The sequence below is a fragment of the Topomyia yanbarensis genome, chromosome 2, assembly GCF_030247195.1.
Source record: "Topomyia yanbarensis strain Yona2022 chromosome 2, ASM3024719v1, whole genome shotgun sequence".
Lineage (NCBI taxonomy): Eukaryota > Metazoa > Arthropoda > Insecta > Diptera > Culicidae > Topomyia > Topomyia yanbarensis.
The window spans coordinates 119,315,471-119,336,130 of NC_080671.1; the positions used below are offsets into that span (position 1 = coordinate 119,315,471).

Here is a 20,660-nt window from a genome sequence, read left to right on the forward strand (position 1 = left end):
CTAATAGCATCAATATCAAATTCCTGCCTGAAAACATTCCAATAGAAAATTCCAGAGTTCTGTAATCAATCATAATCCTCAGATTTATTTTCAAATTTTCAGCTTTTTTCCTACACAATATTACGAAAGCTTATTAAACAATTTTTCCTAATAAGTTTGTGAAAATTATAAACTATTTGAAATTTTTTAATAGTTTTATTTTTTATTCAACCGTGATTTTTTAATAAATAGTGACCATCGCTTCACAACGTAGTCTACTTTTCATGGCTTGCGGTGAGCACGATCTCTCGAATTGCTGAACTGAAAATTATGGAATAGAAATTAATTTTTAGTATTCTTTACAGACCCGCTGGTGCCCTAAGACGATTTCGCTAGATTTTTAGAGCACTGTGCACTAGACTGCCCAGAAAAATTATGAATTTTTGAAAACTTTCTAGTCCCACCAGGAGTACTTGTACCGAATTTGAAGCAAATCGGACAAGTCTAACTACCGGACCAACGTGCCTGAAGTTTATATTGGATTTTTCAACAATTTACATGAAGAAAACTCACTAGCTCGTATTTTCGCCGCTAGGGGGCACTGTATACATCGTATTATCACTGTAAGTGAAAATAAGAAAGATATTTTAATTATCTACAACTTAGTCGAAGACTGCTAGTAAATCCGGTTATGTTAAAAGAAGTTATTAAACTTTTAACGAAGTGATGTCTGAGTCAGTTTTGCATGGGGCCTAGCAGTACATGGTTGTGTATCAGTACTCGAGTCCCGCGAACTATATATTTTTGTGAAATAATGGTTAGATTTAGCCGAATAGTATGTTTACAAGAATTATAGTAAATAATACGAGTTATGTTTTGGTTAGAAAATTTTAGTTCCACCTGTGACCGCATAGAGGGCGCCACTACTAACTTTTCATAGAAGAGAGATAGAGTATCAAGATGTTCAGAAGAAATACTGAAAAATGCCTGTTCTATAACTTTGTAGAAGACACCAAATTTCTATCTCTCTCCGTTGAAAAGTTAGTGTTGGCGCCCTCTATGCGGTAACAGGTGGAACTAAAATTTTCTAATCAAAGCATGACTCGTATTATTTACTATAATTCTTCTGAACATACCATTGAGCTAAACCTAACGATTATTTCACAAAAATGTTCGTGTGAATCGAGTACTGATACACAACCATGCACTATTAGGCCCCATGCAAAACTGACTCAGACATCACTTCGTTAAAAGTTTAATAACTTCTTTTAACAAAGTCGGATTTACTTGCAGTCTTGGACTAAGTTGTAGACAATTCAATTATCCTTCTTATTTTCACTTACAGTGATAATACGATACATACAGTGCCACCTAGCGGCGAAAATGCGTGCTGGTGGGTTTTCTCCATGTAAATTATTGAAAATTCCCATACAAACTTCAGGCCCGTTGGTCCGGTAGTTAGACTTGTCCGATTTGCTTCAAATTTGGTGCAAGTAGTCCTGGTGGGACTAGAAATCGACGCAGAGGTGGGCCGATAGGGGTCATTTTTTTCCTGTCACCCTACTGTGCACCCAGTGCATTAACGCAAGTGACGGAAGGTTATCGAAAAGTTTCGTTAAAATGAAAATTCCAGTAATGATGATGATTTTCCCAAACGGTTCGTTTTCGAGAGGTTTTTATTTGTTCTTTGGCATTAGGATTAGCGATAATAATTTAAATCAAGGATACTACTGGGAAGTCACCTTTAGAAAAAGTCGATGTCTAAGTAAAATTTGGAACTATGCACGCATGCACTTCAGAGATAGCGTGCTATCAGGAGCTGCGATTTCATTTCAACGCTTTTTTGTGAAAAGGGCGATACTTACAAATGTAAACATAAGGCTTTTTTCATACATGTGAATGAGGGCTTTGAAACGCAACAAATTAACCTAAAAATTTTGATTCTACGATATTGCTTTCTTAAACTACAGCAAAAAATACAACGGGCGAAACCATATTTTTGTTTGTTTATTTAAAGTTTCGCCCTCCATGCTCCATGCAAACAAACAAGGCGATACTTTTTTTGCTAGCAGTTTAGAGGCGAAACTGTTATTTTCGTATTTTTTAGGATTATCAAACTGATACCAGCTGTAAATAGTAACAATGATCTCTATTGAAAAAACCCGGACGAAATCGGTGGTGTAGAACGGTAGTTATTGTAAAAAAACGTAAGGGCGATACTTCAATGCTGATAGATGGGACCGAAAAAGTAAACAATCGCCAAAGGGGCGATACTATCATTTTGTTAATTTCAATAGCAAAAACAAATTTTAATTTAATAATTTCAAATACTTTATGATTGAAGTTTTGGGTTTCGATCACTGAATCATGCAATCTAGGATGCAAAAAAATACAATAGTTCTTAAATAGGAAATAAATAGTTCTTAAATAGGAAAGTCTGGAAATATACACTGTTGATTTTCTTTGAATGGTATCACTGCTAGTATCGCCCTTTTCAAGAAAAAGCGTTGATTTCTTAGTTCTCAGTCGCGTTGGAAATTTGAGTAAAATATAAACTTCAAATCGATTAAAAAAAATTCGTTTTTTGTTTCAGTACAATATATAACCCCTTTAGGAAAATTCAGTTTTCCCACCACAATATAGATATTTTATTAACAGAGCATTAGCAATATTTCGTTTGTATGTCTATTTTATGGGCCATTTTTTCGCTTTCCCATTGATTTGGTTTGAGATTTCTAGCACTGATGTTGTCCTATGCTGATTTGAGCGATTCTCTGAGTCCTGCCACTATCCCATGTAGTATGTGTTATCAAAAACATCGCGAAGCATCAAGTTTTAAATGCTCTCAAACGATATAATATCCGAAGAGTGATAAGAGTTATAAGAAATGCCTCATCACACTGTTAGGTGGATAAAACACGTTTTTAAATTTCATACTTATTGTCATACAATACTGAAATTTTATTACAGAATGTAATTCTAAGTATCATTTTGAATCAAAATATATTTAACAAAAATCTTCCAAAATGCGATACTTTTCGAAATATTTGGAATTTTGTTCCAACAAAAACAGTTAGTTCGAGTGTTTATGTCCTTTTTAAAAGTTATTGGGTTTACCCCATTATAAAATGTCAAAAATCTAATGTTTATCGTTTTAAAGACGTAAAATAAACTTTTTCAGTGTATTTAGATCATGGAGAATCTTTCATTAAAAAGTTTTCCTAACAGCAACTTTTGACATGTTTTCATAATTCATACTACTTGCAGTCAAAAATACAATTTCCTTTTAGAATATGATTCTAAACGCCATTATAAATCAAAATGCTCATAACAAAAATCTTCTGAAATGTTATTCTTGAGATATTTTAAATTTAACAACACATAATCACTCGAACTAACTGTTTTTGTTGGAACAAAATTCCAAATATCTCGAAAACTATTGCATTTTGGAAGATTTCTGTTGAATACATTTTGATTTACAATGATGCATAGAATTATATACTGTAATAAAATTTCAGTTTTGTATGTCAATTAGTATGAAATTTAAAAACATGTTTAAAGTTGTTAGAAAAACTTTTTTAACGTTAAGTTCTCCATTATACATTCACATTCAAAATGTTTCTTTTTCTTTAGGTTTTTGTTGACAAAATATTAAAAATTAGAAAAAATGAGCTTTTTGCAATTTAAATTTTTAACACAAATTTTTGTTTTTGTAAAAAGTGACAATCATTTTTTTCAGTGAAAAGTGAACAATAGTTTTTTTCATACAGAAATATTAATTCGCTATAACTCTATTGCTGTACAAAATACATTATTCGAACAATTTTTTTTGAAATAATGCACGTATTGCTCGTGAGTCAAAATAATCTTACTGTGTGTATAAATATTTAGTCTTCCATGCCGGTGAAACGTGTTTTATAGAAAAACAAGCGAAAGCGTCTTTGAACACCAGCGCCTACTCGTTTAGTGAGCCATTCGCGCGACTTGAAGAGGGTCGTACATAAAGCTTTCAACAGTATATAACTTCTGAACGGGTAATTAAGTACAAACGGTTTTACCATCATTTTGTATGTTAAACCTTGTACTATCGGTATAATTGATACTATAAACACAATTTTTGCCTATATATCCCTTGTTTTTGGCGTGAGTTTTTGTTTTTTCCTTTTTTCAAGTATTTTTATGATCGTGTCCACAGGAAAATTTGCCGATAGCGAAGTAACACGGGTTCGAAAACAGACTAGAATAAAATCAAAATCTGCCATAAGTCTTTCCACAGTATTCGCAGGAATTTGGTCTCTTCTAAAAAAATTGTGTGTTTCGTAATGATAAAAAATTCCTTCGAACATTATTAACGCGAAAAATCAGAAACAACAAAGTTTTAAGTAAAACTAAGAATTGAAGCAGCTCATCATAGAAAACATCTCATAACTCAATTTCTGTCAGTGACAGAGATATTCTGTCAAAATTTAAAAGCCACTGTGCATGGGTGTGTTACAGATCATGCATAAATTCGAAATCTATATCAGCCTATCGCGAATAACTTAGGAGGGTACTGTGCCATTTTACTTTGATTTTAAAATGTTCATTGCACAATATTTAATTCGTAATAACCTCATTTAAATAAAAACAGTTTTGGTGGTCGAATGCGGTTTGGAATGATTTTGAGTTTAGAACGTATTTAAAATCGAAACTATTTCAAAATTTCTCAAAAAGTTAAAAATTTTCGGGAGGGTTTTTTTTGTTTAAAGAAAAGTTCTGATTAAAGTTGGTATCATTACAAAATTAACTGATTGGTTACGTGAGCATTTCCACGCAGCAAGATTTTTGCCCATTTTTAGGTGATCAAAGGCAATTTTGTTTGAGATTTTTTACCGTAAAAAATAATGTATCGTGGCAACAAATCTTCAGCCAGCCTCGATACTGCTGGCTCGGAACAATACGTCTTGAGCACCTTCCTTTGGAATCGACATTAAATTTATTCATTTCATTTTTCTTTGCTTCGAATTTCTGATAGATATTGTAACTTTACTTTTGCTCTTGGTTTTTCACCCTAGTTATGACTGTTGGATGTAAACAAATGGACCCTATTAGAAAACCAGAAAAAATGATTTATTTAAATGAAAGCGAGTCTGTAATGTGCTATTACTTACAGAGATAGTCTACTATGTATTGAATGGACGCCTATGAATTTATAAAGAGTGTATAGTGTATATTTAACTCCAGCTAAAGATTTTAATTATAAACTCTATTTATAGTGTGTCTTTCTGCCTGAAGCTTAAGTGTAACCTATTTATTGAAACTGTATTTTCCAAGCTGCAATACGAATGACGCAGTCCTTGTCTAAGGGTAGTGAGAATAATCTCGCAAGGCAGGTCTAAGAACCCATGCTGGTCTCAATCAGCATGGGTTCTCAGATAAAGTCGGAGCTCTCTATGCAAAGAATTGTATGCGAAACTGTCAGAAATGGAAGATTAATTTCTGTGACGAAGTGTAGTAACAAAACTTTGCTTGTACAAATGAAGTTGGAAGAATGGCTGATTTATATTTGTTCTAATAATGCTATCATTGACACTTTCATGCGATCGAATGAAGCTGGAAACATTTTAATTAACAGTAATATTTAAAAAAAAAAATTGATCAAAACTGCATAATCATTTCGTTAAAGATCCGGATGTGCTCCAACATATCTACCATATGTTTACTATGTATAGAGCGAAAGCTAAACGACGACGGTGACCTTTCCCATACGAGTGTCCTCGGCATTTCACTTCCGCTATGCTGCACTCACTGTCTTTGGCTCGGTCCACTTCCCACCAAGGGCTCGGTTTGTTGGCATAACGAATGAAAAATGTATATTTTATAAGTTTAGCCCGTCGCGCTCGTCTACTTTTTGCCCTTTCGGGTCCGTGTCACAGTGTTCCGGTTGAATTACAATTCTCCGAACGAAACGAACTGTTTCGCATCGTGTCTCCCTGGTGGGGCAGGAAGTGTATAGGACTTCCTCTTGGCAAGTGGTACGAAATGCTCACTCGTTCTGTAGTAAGCTCCAGCCGTTCGAAGCGTTCCGTTGTCCGTGCGGTGGAAGAGAGAATTCTGTTCAGATCGTTTATTTGAGTTCACATTTCGACAGCAGGAGGTGAAGACCCTCTTCACTTCATCCCCGGGCGAAATGTAATTTATTCGATTTTTTTCATCACTTTTGTACGGTAAATGGCCGGTGCTGATAGGGCCAAGGAGAAGCAATATTATGAATATTGTACTTGCTGTGAAAGAAACACGAAGATCACGCCTTTGATCTATTTTTTCCTATTTCAGTTTGAAGAAAAGCAGTCACATAGGTGAATGCTACAAAAAAATAAGTCCCTGTAATGCAGGTGAGTTACTGTTCTAAGAGGTTTTGATCATTTAAAGATATGTACATTATTCATTACATGAATTTTGGGGCAGCATAGCAGCTCTCCAACAGTATTTCTCAGATAAATTTGTCGAGAAATATGAAATTGAAAAAGTTCAACATACTTATTTTCGAATAAAAACCTCAAAAGCAGTAAAATTTTAACATCCCATATATCCTTTGATTGGATGATCAACAATTGGTCGACTTATATTTGACGCATTTTTAAATCGTGCAGTTAGAAAACTTATACACCCCTCATTTTGTACACACGCAGAGTGGCCGATTTCCATAAAAACCTGGCCGAAAAAGGTTTTGATTGACCTGTAAAGGTACAAAATGCAAAAATTGCTCATTTTCGCTCGTAGTATCCAATCATATGTTCCACCACTATATTTGTTTTGCTTTGTATGATCAAGCGTCATAGTTTTCCGATAACGTTTAGGCATGGTATTCGTAATCGTATTCGTTATTTGGAACCTTTGGCGATCACTTCTGTTAACCTCGGTGTTTTTCAATATGAACGACCAAAATTATTTGCGTCTTTTGCGTTTCACTATTGATAACTATATTTGAATATGTTTATGAATTTCGATAAAATTTTCAGTACTAATTACACAACTCTTCCTGATCAAAATGCAGTATTGTACTGTAAAAGTACGAGGCCAAATTTAAACTGAAAATCTTATAATCCGTCTCCGTCTCCTCAAAGATTACTCAAAAACGGGCAAATTCGGGCAAGATTTGTATGATATTCCAAATGGAGAATCCTTCGAGGAACACAAATTGCCTTGAAACATAGTGTGCATATGTGAACAAAAAAGTATTACAATAATTTAGCACAAACGTGTGTCTGCTACAAAAGCGTGACAGTTGTTGACAATTTCTATAAACAAACAAAATAATATCTTTTGACATCAATACATATAAATAAAGTATATACCGTCAGCATAAGTTTCCATTCCAAAATTCGAAACTGGTACTTTTATCAAAATCCAGCTATGCTTGAATAATACTGTATTTCAAGCGCTCGATAAAAAATGTGAACAAAACGACGGTTTAAACAGTTTGGGTGTGCTAACACCTCAAATATGGGAATATTGGAGCATTTCACTTAAAATAGTATGCGGCAGCATCGTCTGTAGAACAATATATGTACTAGAACCCAAAGTACTACCATGCAATTTTGGATTTTTGGCCTTGATTTGGATTTTTAACTTTTGAGAAATCCGCCATTGTGCAATGTTTTAATTAGTTTAAGTTTTATTGTATCGATTTTTTTTTATTATGTTCGCCAAAATCAACACTAAAAGAAACAGAAGATATGAAAATTGAAAGACGGATAAGTATTCTAGAGCATCAGGTATCAGCTAAAAACTTTGAACGGAAAATTAGAGTTAGGCCTACGCCACTGGCTCAGCCAGAAATCGGTTTAATTTTTATGAATATCGTATATTTGTTTGAAAGTTTGATAAATTATTGATATTTCAATATAAAGCTAGTCTAACAGATGTCATTCCAGTCTTCCAACAAGAAGAATCAATATGGAACAGCTTTCAAACCTCTAGAGATCATTTTCTTTTATAATATGTCACTTTTAAAGATGTTCGGGTGTTCGAAAAAAAAGTTTTCTAAACGCCAAGATAATAATTTTGAAACCGTCAACTTTAAAGGTTTAGCAACTTCGAAGGAAACTTTCAACATAAAGAGGAGCATATTTTGACATAATAGTTTAAGTGATTCATTCTCTTAGAAGGAATTATGGAGAATTATCGCTTCAAAAATATTCAGTGATTTTGTTGAAAATATGAAGGCTACATGAATGCAGCATATCGAGATATAAACCGATATTTAAGAAAAATTTTTGAAGACAGTTCTTTTAAAGTAACTGTTTATTGTAAGCTTCAGAGACTTATACCTTGAAATGAATGTATCATTTAATGGTTAGGGTAATTTCGGGAGAGATGCCGCACTCTCTGTATCTCGTATATGGGGTCACTTTTTTACGGTAATATGATATTGTGAGATTGTCTTTCGAAGAATTACAACACTGGAGATGTAAAATAATCCTCACGAAAATTTTATTAATGATTATGTGCGTCCAGTTGCATCACGAAGCGTCGAAAACTTTTCAGTATCACATTAAAATTTCGTTTTTTTTAAATTGTTCAATTTTTATGTGGTAAATCATGTATCGATTGAATAGCTGGGACCTTTTAGAAGGCATTCTATCCCCTACAATTGAGATAGGTGCCGTATCAAAATTGCAGGTGAGATGCCGCACATGATGGCGGAGGATGCATAGCTAAAAAGTATTTTTTCACATCGGAATGTCATTAAATGAACATTTTGGTTAGGTATAGGTTCTTAATAAGGTGTATCCACAAACTAACGGACCTAACACAGTGACATATAGAATTATGAGTCTATATAATTCGGTTTACTCTTTAAAGTTTCAGGCACTAATTTTCGTGAATGAATTGATTTGTAGTGATGTCAATATTGGGATAAAAACGAAAATTTCGAGGAATTAACGCTTTTTTTCAAAATGAATCTCTCAAGATCAAACCTAAGTTATATAAATTCATTGTTGGGAGAAACAGCCAAAAACTGCTTTTAAAGAACCCCTACTGACACACACACACACACACATATATATATATATATATATATATATATATATATATATATATATATATATATATATATATATATATATATATATATATATATATATATATATATATATATATATATATATATATATATATATATATATATATATATATATATATATATATATATATATATATATATATATATATCGCTCGTACAAACATATAGATAAATAGTACCTTTAATTAAGTTACTTAAACTTAACCGTTACACAAGGTTGCGAAAGAAAAATATTTTTAAAATGTTGAAGAAAAAATGTTTCTAGAAATGGTAGCACCCCCTTAAGATAAGTGTAGGTGCTAGCCGATTTATGGGTATAATCAAACTTCAAGAAACTCAGCTGAACACCCAATCACAAAAAATATCAGCTAAAAAATACTTTTGTTCACCATTTTTCAGTGTGTGACCACGGAGCGGCGTCTGACCCGCACATGCGACATCTCTCCCGCAATGACCTTTTTTTTTTTTAAAAAAAAATGCTCTTGAAAATTTGATGATTTTTTTTCATGGCAAAAACCATTTCACAGTATTTTAGAAGCTTGTCGCAATTGATAAAAATGATTTCATCGAATATTGAATAGTTTACTTTGATGCAAGATCGATTTTTAGAAATGTGCGGCATCTCTCCCCAATTTACCCTATAATTAGCAGAAAAAAATTGGCTTATACTTCACATGAAGAGTTGCTGCTTTTAGATTCTTTGCGGCTAGCCAGGGTTAGGAAATTGTCAAAATATGTGCTAAATTGTGACCCTAAAGGCTAGCTAATTGCCTTATGAAAATACTGACTGTTTCAAAGTTGCACATTAAAATTACAACAAGTAGAAATCATATTTTGATAATAGCATCAAATTGAAATCTTATTTTGCAATCAGATTTAGATTTTTTAAATTTGACATCAAATTTTGATTTCATTTTGCTATCCTTCTTTCTTAGAAAAATTTTCTATTATTCATATTTTTTTAACGCATTAGGTAATAAAAAACAAGAAAGTGATCCAAAACGTTATAGAACAATCGCTTTGACTATCTGATTCAGGTGCATGTTCCTGCTTCTCATAAAGTCCATCCCCAGGTCAATTAAAATCTCCGGGTCAACATGTCTCCAGAGGTGGCAACCCTACAGCTATAGACCAATGGAACACTGACAACAACAAACTGACGCTGGAAAAAGAACCTTGCCAAATCCTCGCTTAGAAACGACTACGTGAACATTATTCCACTACTGATAGTATCAAGCTGTGTACGTATGCGTTCATTCAACATCAAGTTATCAGTGCCGTGTCGATCATATTGTAATTTAATTAGGGGAAAGTGGTCGGTTGTCGGCACCCCTATGTAACTTTTGACAGAAAGCAGATATGGTCATACTGACAAATTTTATTTGTGTGTTATATTCGCACGTTATTTTTGTGTCGTAGGTGAAACAAACAGTTTCGCATGTTCTGTTCTATAACCAAAATATTTTTTGAACAAGTTTAAATCTACTCAAAAGGTTTTTTTGAACAAAGTTTTTTTTTGAACAAGAAGTAAATCGATCGAAAAAATATACGCGAAAAATATATGACGAAGTGAATTTATTCTATAATGTGATTCAACATTGATTGGCAACGAAATGTTCGCCACCATTTTTTTTTGGTTCAGTTTTGAAAAAGGTTACTAAAATCGGTTGTAGGCACCCAAACATGGTCGGTTGTTGGCATCCCATTTTTTGTGGAAAATTATGAACTCTCTTTAACCCAATCAATATGAGCATTTTCGGAACGGGCTTGACGAGTAAATGCTAGAGATTGATTTTTGACACTATTTTGAAAACCAAGATGGCGACATCCGGTTTAGCGGAATTATCTATATCCCAATCAATATGGATATTTTCGACACGGTTTTCAATGAGTCGATGTCAAAAATCGATGTCTGATGCTATTTTGAAATCCAAGATGGCGACATCTCTATTCTAAAAGCACCTAGATTTCAGATTTGTCTATAGTACAAAATACGTCATATCAATTATGACGGATTTTTTACTATAGCATCGACTTGTTGGATTTTTGTATGGTGACGAATATCAATTTTGGTTACGGAAACATCCTACTATTACAACCTTTGCAAATGAGAAATACCTTACGGTTTCATATGATAACGCACCAAGGATAAGCCACTATTTTGAATTTTGAAGTCTCCGCAATTTTTATTTTTAGAATGACGGCGAACATCAATTTTTGAGCCCTATAGATCATCTCGAAACCCAACATTACCCAAGTAAGCATTTTAGTTGGATTTCAGATGCTTCTTGCAGCATATTTGCATTTTCATGCATAACTATTGTAAACTTGCTTTCAATAAACTATTTAAAAACTTCTTGTTATTAATCAGCATTTTGAAGGAAGAAAAGCCGTAAAAAATATTTTCATGACTCAGCAATAATGGAGTGGTCTATTTTGCCATAAGTGGTTTTAAAAAAAACACTTTCCCCGCCTATTGGTTACTGGGGTAACATATTGACTTTTAATAAAAAATCTAATTCAACTCTGTGTGGTAGTTGGTTGGTCACTTTGTAAATATGAATGCGATCCGCCATTGCGTTAGTGGTACGTACTATGCGTACCAGCTTTTCACATACACACTTAGTGCTTCTGATGAGGAAAGATGTTAAAAATAAAGTAAAGTAAAGTAAATTTTATTTTCTCTTTGAATTTTGGTGATTTTTATTCATATTGGGCCATTTTTACTAAATTTTGTTAGGGTGCCGCAAACCGACCAATGCACGGTGTGTTTGATAGAACAATTTTATTCGAATAAATCGGCATTGCTAAAACTTCAACATGTGATAGAATGGGCTTTTCCCTTTCATTTTAAAGTAGAATTAAAATATTCTGTCGGGGGCTCCAGAACAACTTTTTATTTTAAAGGTATTTTGTTTGAAAACTTGGGTTTTTCAATGAAACTGGTTCACATTATTACCACTAGGTAGTACTTTAGACATTCAAATATTACCAAAAGTGAGAATCTGATGCACAATTTCATTGTTTACAACTTTGTAGAAAACTACATCGCGATCTAAAATTGCCAGAGAAAGTTTTTTTTAATTTTTATCAAAGTTTCTAGATTCGCACGGGGCCTATTGTTTAAGAAGCTTTATTCCAAAATCATTTTTATTTGTAAAAAAATGGATTGCCTTATTTTAACAGTGTTCTCAGAAGAACCTGAATGCTAGGAAAGTCCCATCTTTAAGCGTAAAAAGCATTCCAGATTCCACCATTTTATGCGCACCAATGATATTTTAGGAGCATGGAGATATAGAGAAGAGTAGATAAAATTTGAACGAAATAAAGATTCTTTTGAAAGATGCTGGGTAATGTAGCAGAATGAAACAGTTTTTTCTGTCACAGATATATTTGTTTCCTCTTTTTTTCTTCACTCATTATCGAGTATGCTTGATGTAATCTTGAATCAACCTTGTTGCTCGTTACCATCTTGTGGGATATATGGGATATATGGCCCAAAATTTTAACTTTATATTTGATCAAACTCGATTAGATATTCAGTCATTTGATTTGATGATTGAGAATCCTGATTGACAGTTTCATGAAGGATAGAAAAATAATTCGATGAGATTTATGTTCAAGTTTGTTAACTTTTGGGAATCGCTGTATATTGAACAGAAATCGCAATAGTAAATGAGAAATAAAGGTTTTGTCTATTGTACGAAGATAGCGATCTCAATATAAAAGTAGATATAGAAAGTATCACCTTTATCCGAAAGACGTGTTGCTGTTAATGTCTTCAGATTCTGAACTGAGCTGGCAACTCTGTCTTCTTGATATGTTGTCTTAGCTCTTATCCCATATTATGAGGGAAATCTTCAATAAACAGACTTGTATTACTTTGAGAATTTATTGAATGTATGGTCCAGCCTGATATTTTCTTGTTCGTTTTCTGTTGTGATCCGTGTTTAACGAGTAACGACTTTGGAATTTCTTCTTAAAGGAAATTATGAAACTTGGTTTTGTTCTTTTTTCTAAGATTATGTGAAGTGTGTTCGATTCGGAAATAAAATTCAAGCAAAAATCTGCATCTATAAATTCTGATGAAATGAATTTACCCCAAAAGATAACAAATATGGATCCAAAACTCGAAGAGCTTTTTTATTTTTCAATCATCTTTCTTTTAATGTTGATAAAGCGAAACAGGATTCTTAACCCAAAATTGCAAATAAAATCCATCGTTTATTACAATGACTCGAACATTCAAATATAGAGCTTTGAATTTAAGCCAATTGTATTCTACCAGGCAGGATAGGATCAGGAAGAAGGGTCATTCTAGTTTACATTAGCTATCCCCTAGAGCGAGAAAAGAAATGAAAAAGGCATGATAAAATTCGTTACTACATTAATCAACAAGATGTAAGATTATCGAATAAATTTGGTCAACACCTTTACACACCTCCTTGTTCATAAAGTGTCATTTTCGCCCAAGACCCGGAGAAATTTGAAAATACATTTTTTATGCTGAGAATGGGACTTTGTATACATTGAAATTTATCTAAATTTACTGTTCATTTAAACCCAACATTTTTTGTAAGTCCTTGATAATCGACTTCTTAATCGATGGGCCCCGCGCACGCCTAAAAATTTAATATCGATTTATAGCATTCTACGAAGTTGTAGACAATGGTATTGTTCATCAGATTCTCTCTTTTAGTATTTTTTGAATGTCTATAGTACCAATTAGTATCAAAAATGCGATTTAATTTCACTAAAAAACTTAAGTTTTCAATCAAAAAACTTTAAAATAAAAAATTGTTCTAGACCCCCCGACAAAATATTTTCATTTTACTTTCAAATTAAAGGAAAAAGTCCATTCTTTCATATCCCGAAGTTTTACAGATGCCGAATTTTTTTGAATTAAGTTGTTCGACAAAGACACCGTGAAATGGCATAAAATAATCATGTCACTGAATTGTCAGTAACATTTTTCATATTGACGGAATAAATTAAATTCCTTCACCATTGGTTATTAGCTAAGGCTTCTAGCTTTCCAATGGTATGCTTATGTGCCTATATTATGGAATTGGAGAAATGTTATGACCCAAGGAGAAAAGGGTCCGACAACCGACCAAATTCCCTTACTTGTTGATTTTTCGCATCAGGTTGAGCCCCCCCACCCGGGCTGTGCTACTGACAAGAATGCATCAATTCCATCATTTTCATTCCTCGTTCACAAAAGAAGCGACACCTAGAAATTGCTAACCCATTATATCCTAGCGTATGAAATTTCATACGCAGAACTATCCATCGTTTAACGCGTATTTACTGGAGAATTTTGAAATCTAATTGCTTTAATATTGCACTAATGGGATCATTACACCTCATACTTATTGTGAAACAAGACAGCTGCCAATTTTTGTAATTAAATTTATATTATTGAACCGTGTATAGTTGAGAAAAATGGCGGCTGAAAAGTAAACAATACATTTAAATGAATTTTATTGTTAGAATTAATGCTAATAATTCCGCTATGTGACAAAACGTTATCACAGGTGTAAAAGAAGCGTTGTCTATCAAAACATTCGAAGAAATATGCGAAACGACTTAAAATTTGTTGTTTGTATTGAAACGTACGACATTCTCAAAACCATTTTAAGCGGTGATTTTGTGTTTCCCATAATCTTTGATAGACTTTTTGAAGAAATTGAGGATATCACTGCATTTAGCTCACCTTTTTGAAACCCCTGGGTTATAATGGGTTAAAAACACAATGAAGGATGGTAAGATAGCTTCAGATGCTGCTGGAATTACCGATTTTTAGAACAAATAGTAGCTTATTTGGCCAGGTTAATCAGCATGTATGTATTACCATGAAGAAATTTTGCGAACTTCTCAGGGGCCCCGGCTGTCATTCTAGATATTATTAAGATTTATCATCAGTATTTATAGTCAAGAGAGTACCATTAAAACTTTGTTGGAACTGCTGCATATTTACCTTTTAAGTTATGCCAATTCCGAGCTGGACATGACCAACGAGACTCTTTGCATTTAGATAATCTTTACGTGCTAAATCGACTAGAATGGTAACATTAAGCAACTCGGAATTGGCACTGTCTCGAAACAATAACAATCAAATATAATTATCAGCACACTTGATTATATACAATTGAAACCTGCGGAATATTCAACAAAAATTCAACAACTATTGCAATTACACTTCTAACTCTTCAGTCGCACATTAAACTATCCCACAGTCTGTATATTGCGCTACAGTGCCAAATTCAATGTGACGCCGTTATTCTCCCCTTTTCGCCCTTCACCGTGTACAGATTGGAAAATATGTTTCCTTTTCAGTTGGCATTTGTTCACCTTCGGTTCACCGCAAACGTAAAATGAACCTATTTCCTGTTTTCCTGTGCTCAATTGAAAGTTAGCAGCTGTATCTGTGCTGAGCGCTGTGTCGTCGTTATGTTTGCCGAGAAGGCACTCGGTTCAACCTGTACAATTTCCTGTTGGGAGCGTAATACATTTCCAATAGACGGCACACAAAGGCTACAACGCGGATGTACTAGCAGATCCACAGAAACTAGGACGGCAATTGTTTGGTCTGAACCGTTCCTTTGTTGCTGTTTGTATACAGGTCACAATGGATTATGTTGTTTTCCATGTAACTTTCTAGCGTACTTGAGTGCAGATGTGGGGAAAATCTGTTTTACAATTGTAATTTACTGGTCCGAAAGCTAGCTAGCCACTCAAAATGCTACTGTGCTCTATTTCTACTGAAACATTACGTTTATCGAATTTATTCGACCGTTACTCTAAATACAGCTGGTCTGACGTGAACGTGGAATTCGTGTGTTTGTATCGATTATTTAAGTGCATGGGAAATAGCCAACCCATTTCTATAACTTTAATAGCATACAACCGCAACGGAAGCAGAGTGTGTTCTCCCCTCTTTCATAGGGGTGATATGTACACCAATGCAACAACATCAAGGTCCTGTCCTGAACCGGCTGGCGAAGACTGAACAGCAAGAGATGCCAGATCAATTCTAAAATTAACATTCTAAAATACAGAGCGACACCCATGTTCACTAAATTCAGCGAGCGATACTGCCGGGCAAATATTTTGCTAGGATACAGATAGTATATGTAATTTTCAGAACATCGACAGACCTAACGACGGATGCGTGCTCGTGGTAGGACGCTGGTGGTTTCAGGTCTTGTGCGAATGGAATCGCATCGTATTTGGAGCGATGAATGGAGCTAAAATTGAAAAAAAAAGAGTTGAAAAGATATAGAAAATATATGGAATGTTAAATCACTGAAATGGGACTGGCTCTTCTATCAACTGCATCGACGGAGCTGGGAATAGGGGTTACCCGAATGACCAACTATTTATGTTGGTCGGTGGTCATACTAGACACTGGCGGGAGGGGAACAGAACATCAACTGGTGACTAACTACTGTTTTTGGGATTGAGATTATTTTAAAATATGTTATTCAAGTATATCATTTCGAAGGACACATATAACCCGTTTTTATGTGATTTTTTGGGTGACATGGCATTTTAGTTTACAAAAATAATAAGTATTGATACATTTAGTGGCAACATTTATTTTTATAATGATACTGTAAAGTTTAAAGATTTCCTTGAAGTTTCATATTTTTTATACTGCAATACTGTAGGATTATTTTAAAGTGATTTGGTGTAGTTTGTGGAATAACTTTGAGGGTCATAATGTATTTGAGATTCATTGTAAGCTCATTGATTTTCGGAAGAATTTAGTAAACCTGTAGGATTTGCAGGACTTTCCATGGTTCCACAGGATATTTTTGAATATTCAGAGATGATTTAAGTTTTTCTCACGGCCCCAGGATTTTCTTGAAGCTCTAAATATTTCTAAAGCTCACAGAACTTACTGAGTTTAATAGAATATGCCTAAAGTTCCTGACCAACCTGCATTTAAAAGAAATTATCTGAGTTCATAAAAACTGTCTGAAATTTATTGAATTTTCCTGGATTTGTGTGACTTTTTTGAACTCGTTGAATCACCTTCTTTCACTATTTTGTTTAAGCTGTTTTATTTGATACGAATAGCTGAACTGAGCCGTCCTTTCTATTCATTCAATGCATAAATATAATGATGCCTTGTTAAATTTTATGGACGTGATTTGTAATTTCGTGTAGAGAGACTCGGATGGGATCCATTTGCAGGATTGCCAGCTTCTATTTCAGGATGAATCAGTCCGTTTCAAATCGAGCTGTCATCGCTGTTGACGTTGTTGGGGTTAATTGTTGGATATTTTCGCTTGTCTGTCGGTCTTTCGGGTTATTTGTGCTGTAGTGCTATTTATTGGGTTTATAGGAGCTGGGTACAATCTCTGTTCAGCAGGTAATTTCTGTCAAATAAAATTCCCAAATCACGGATAAAATTCACTTATAGGGTGTATTTGTAAAGCCTTAGCATTGTTGAGCGCCCAAAACTTAACACTCTACTTTTATAGACGTTGACCTGCATACCATTGCACAGTGGTCCAGAAAGCGAAATTAGCGGGAAACAATGATTACATTTTTATCTTTCGATTTAGAGATTTTGTGTTTTAAAAATATTTATTGTGCGTGACGAATTGCGTCTTTTGGCTGATACTATTTTAGGGTGTTCCTTAAAATATCAAAGTTGTAGACATCACTTCCAATTCTAGTTGGGATAGAATGATACATCCTTCTGCAATATTCTAGAGTAATCAATTCTTAGCAACTTTGTTAATGATGATAACATTTTATCTCAAACCGTTTTCATTTTATAGTGAGTTTCATATCATAACTTTACATGAACAATACTGTTATATGAAGGTCAAATTTATTTGTTGGTTGAGGTTAGTAGATTGATATTTCTATCTACTAAAACCGTTTCTGCAAAAATACGCACTCTCTTCCTCGAGTGTCAATGACATTTCACTCTTGGAACGCATTTACATCTTCCACTTGGGTATTTTTCACAACATTTTGGCACATTTTTTTTCTAAGAACCGCTCACCACTCAGCTTTCGCAACTTTAGGTTGCTACCAGAACGAGCTCTTCCGTTGAAAAGATATTCAGAACTTTCTGTAAATTCAGCTAAGATCTTCGACAACTTTCGAAAAATGATTCCGGTTTTCGCCCACTACTCTCCTTTTAAGTAAAAAAATCATTTTAAGTAAAAATCCTACGAAACGCGAGTAAATACGCCTTTTTCTACCAATGTTTTTGAAAATTCGTGTCAGTTTAATTGTGACTTGTTTGAAGATAAGAAGTTAATCAAAACAAACTTTAATGACAGCTTGTTGGTCACAAAGCCAAACAATTAATATATATCTATGCACCAAATCAAATTTTAGTGTAGGTCAGGGATATACATCTGTACATCTTTGTATATATATATGTAATATAAATCTGTATATATTTGTAATATAAATCTGTAGATCGGTACATATCTGTAATTGAAAAAGCTTGTCAATGTGTGTAGATTTTGGAAAATCTTGACAATAACTGGAGGCAAATTATAGGTCAGGTCATTGGTGATAAAGTGCGACACCCTAACAAATAGGCCTACAATATGGCCATTAGAGTGGCCCAAGGTTGTATGAAAAAAGTGCAAAGTTTGGAATTTCAAACCTTACCCCCCAAAATGATAGTTTGGGTCCCCAACAAGCTTTCCTGAAAATTTCAGCTCATTTGGTTCACTGCAAGGGGTTCCGCAAACTGCTCAAAGTTTGTATGGAAAAAAGAGACCAAATGTATGGAGAAATGCATCAGTTTCACATTTTCAGCTCCAGGTGGCGCCGTAATCGATGAAAGTCTTTCGTGTGAAAAAATAAGAATCTTCATGTAACAATGAATGGACTCGTGAAAACCGGAGGTCAATCTGATGACAGCAGACAAAGTTATAAGCGCGCAAAGTTGAGGGTGTCATGTGCTGCAGTTGGGGTGGCTCTGTCGAAAGTGCAAAAAAAAACCTTTGCTTATGAACGCACGAATTACATGAGGTAGAAACACTCGATTACATGGATTACAACATTTAAAAACTCAAAATGCGGGCTATTTGGAAGAGTGGTATCTTCGGCAAACTAGACAAGTATGTCAAGGGCTTTCCGGTAAAAACATGAATAATTCAGAATTCTCTCACTAGGTGGCGCTAGGGCGACTGAAAATGCCCTATACTTTTTTTAAATAATGCTATAGCTCGTGATCGGGAACACTTGGCTGACCGTAGTCTTCTGCAAAGTAGATCATAAGGTCAAGGGCTTTTCGACAGAAAACAGTTGAATTCAAAATTCTTCCTCTGGGCGGAGTTAGAGTGCCTGGAAAATTCTAACGCTCTTTAATTTTATATTAGGCCATATCTCGTGATGGGAATCATTTAATGGGGCGGTGTGTTCGGCGCAGTAGTACAATTTCTAATGGTGAACATAATTCTCGTACTAATCGACAATTTTTTTTCTTTTTGGCTTATTCTCTCTCAAGTGAAAAGATCAGGTGGAGATGTAGAGTGGTTTATTTATTTATTTGTGGAGATGTAGAGTGGAATACTTTTATTAAATTCAAATCCGCGTGGTCAGCGCTGGACCAGTCGTTTCACGAAAATATGGTAGACGCCAGCATTGTAGCAGAGCTTGGCGATGAAAAAAACGAAATAATAGTATTTTTAAAAGAGCAGTCAGTGATCAAGCAGCAGCGAAATGACTACAAAGAATTGCTTGATATCGCTTTAGCATTCTTTAGCGACAAAAAAATTTCTCTACCTGAAGCGCACAGCCGTGCCAGATGGATGGCAAAAGCAATTTATTGCCTAAAAATATGACTCTTTAGAGATCAATTTAAAATGAATGATTGTATCCCACTTATATGTTTGTTTATTTTGCGTGTTTATATTTTTTCGTGGTTTAACGCCCCTTACTCCCCATCAGCGGCTCGAAATGATATTAACTTGGGCAAGAACTTACTTAGTTTAAAAGATGTTTATTCGGATCATACAAACAATATATACCAAACGGCTGTCTCGCGGTTAGCGAAACATTTGTTTTATTTAAGTGAAGAACTAGTAACAATGGCACTTTACGATCCAGAAGTATCTATCGAAGAGAAGCGTAAAATGGCATCAAATTTAAAATTACGTAAAAATGAGGACACACGTAAGATAAAATTGGATATTTCTTCTATAGATGAGTTGAAGTCATACGAGTTGTCAAGCTGCGTTTCTCAAAACTCAATGAATTTTTTCGAAATTACCCGAATATCCGCGAATTTCCTTCAAGAAGATCCGAAAAAATGGAATCAATTAGCAGATTTTTTAGAAGGCAGGAAAAAATTAAAGCATTACTAGTAGTGAACGATTGCGCGGAACGAGGTATTAACGTGATCCAGGAGTATTATGGAAAATTGACGAAAAATGAAGATCAACTGCAATTTCTTCTGCAAGTAGTGCAGCAGCATAGACAGACTTTTCCGGAGACCACACGAAATAAAATCAAGGAAGGTTTTGTAGCACAATAAAATTAATAAATGTAAAATAGATGTGTTTTTTTTTTAAATTCTGGTGACAATTTTGAAATGTTTAGAAAAAAACCACTCTACATCTCCACC

The 20,660-nt window shown here is 34.2% G+C and overlaps 1 protein-coding gene across 12 annotated transcripts in view; it reads right to left on the reverse strand.

Moving 5' to 3' along the window:
- Positions 1–20,660, reverse strand: part of LOC131679398 (dual specificity calcium/calmodulin-dependent 3',5'-cyclic nucleotide phosphodiesterase 1-like) — a 796,874-nt gene that overhangs the window by 130,095 nt on the left and 646,119 nt on the right. For 10 of the 12 annotated variants that reach the window (XM_058960126.1, XM_058960115.1, XM_058960124.1 and 7 more), the window contains one exon: positions 16,210–16,299. The exons of the other annotated variants lie outside the window; for them this stretch is intronic. In XM_058960126.1, coding sequence (XP_058816109.1) covers positions 16,210–16,299 — 90 coding nt within the window. The remainder of the gene's footprint in view (positions 1–16,209; positions 16,300–20,660) is intronic. 12 annotated transcript variants of the gene reach the window in all.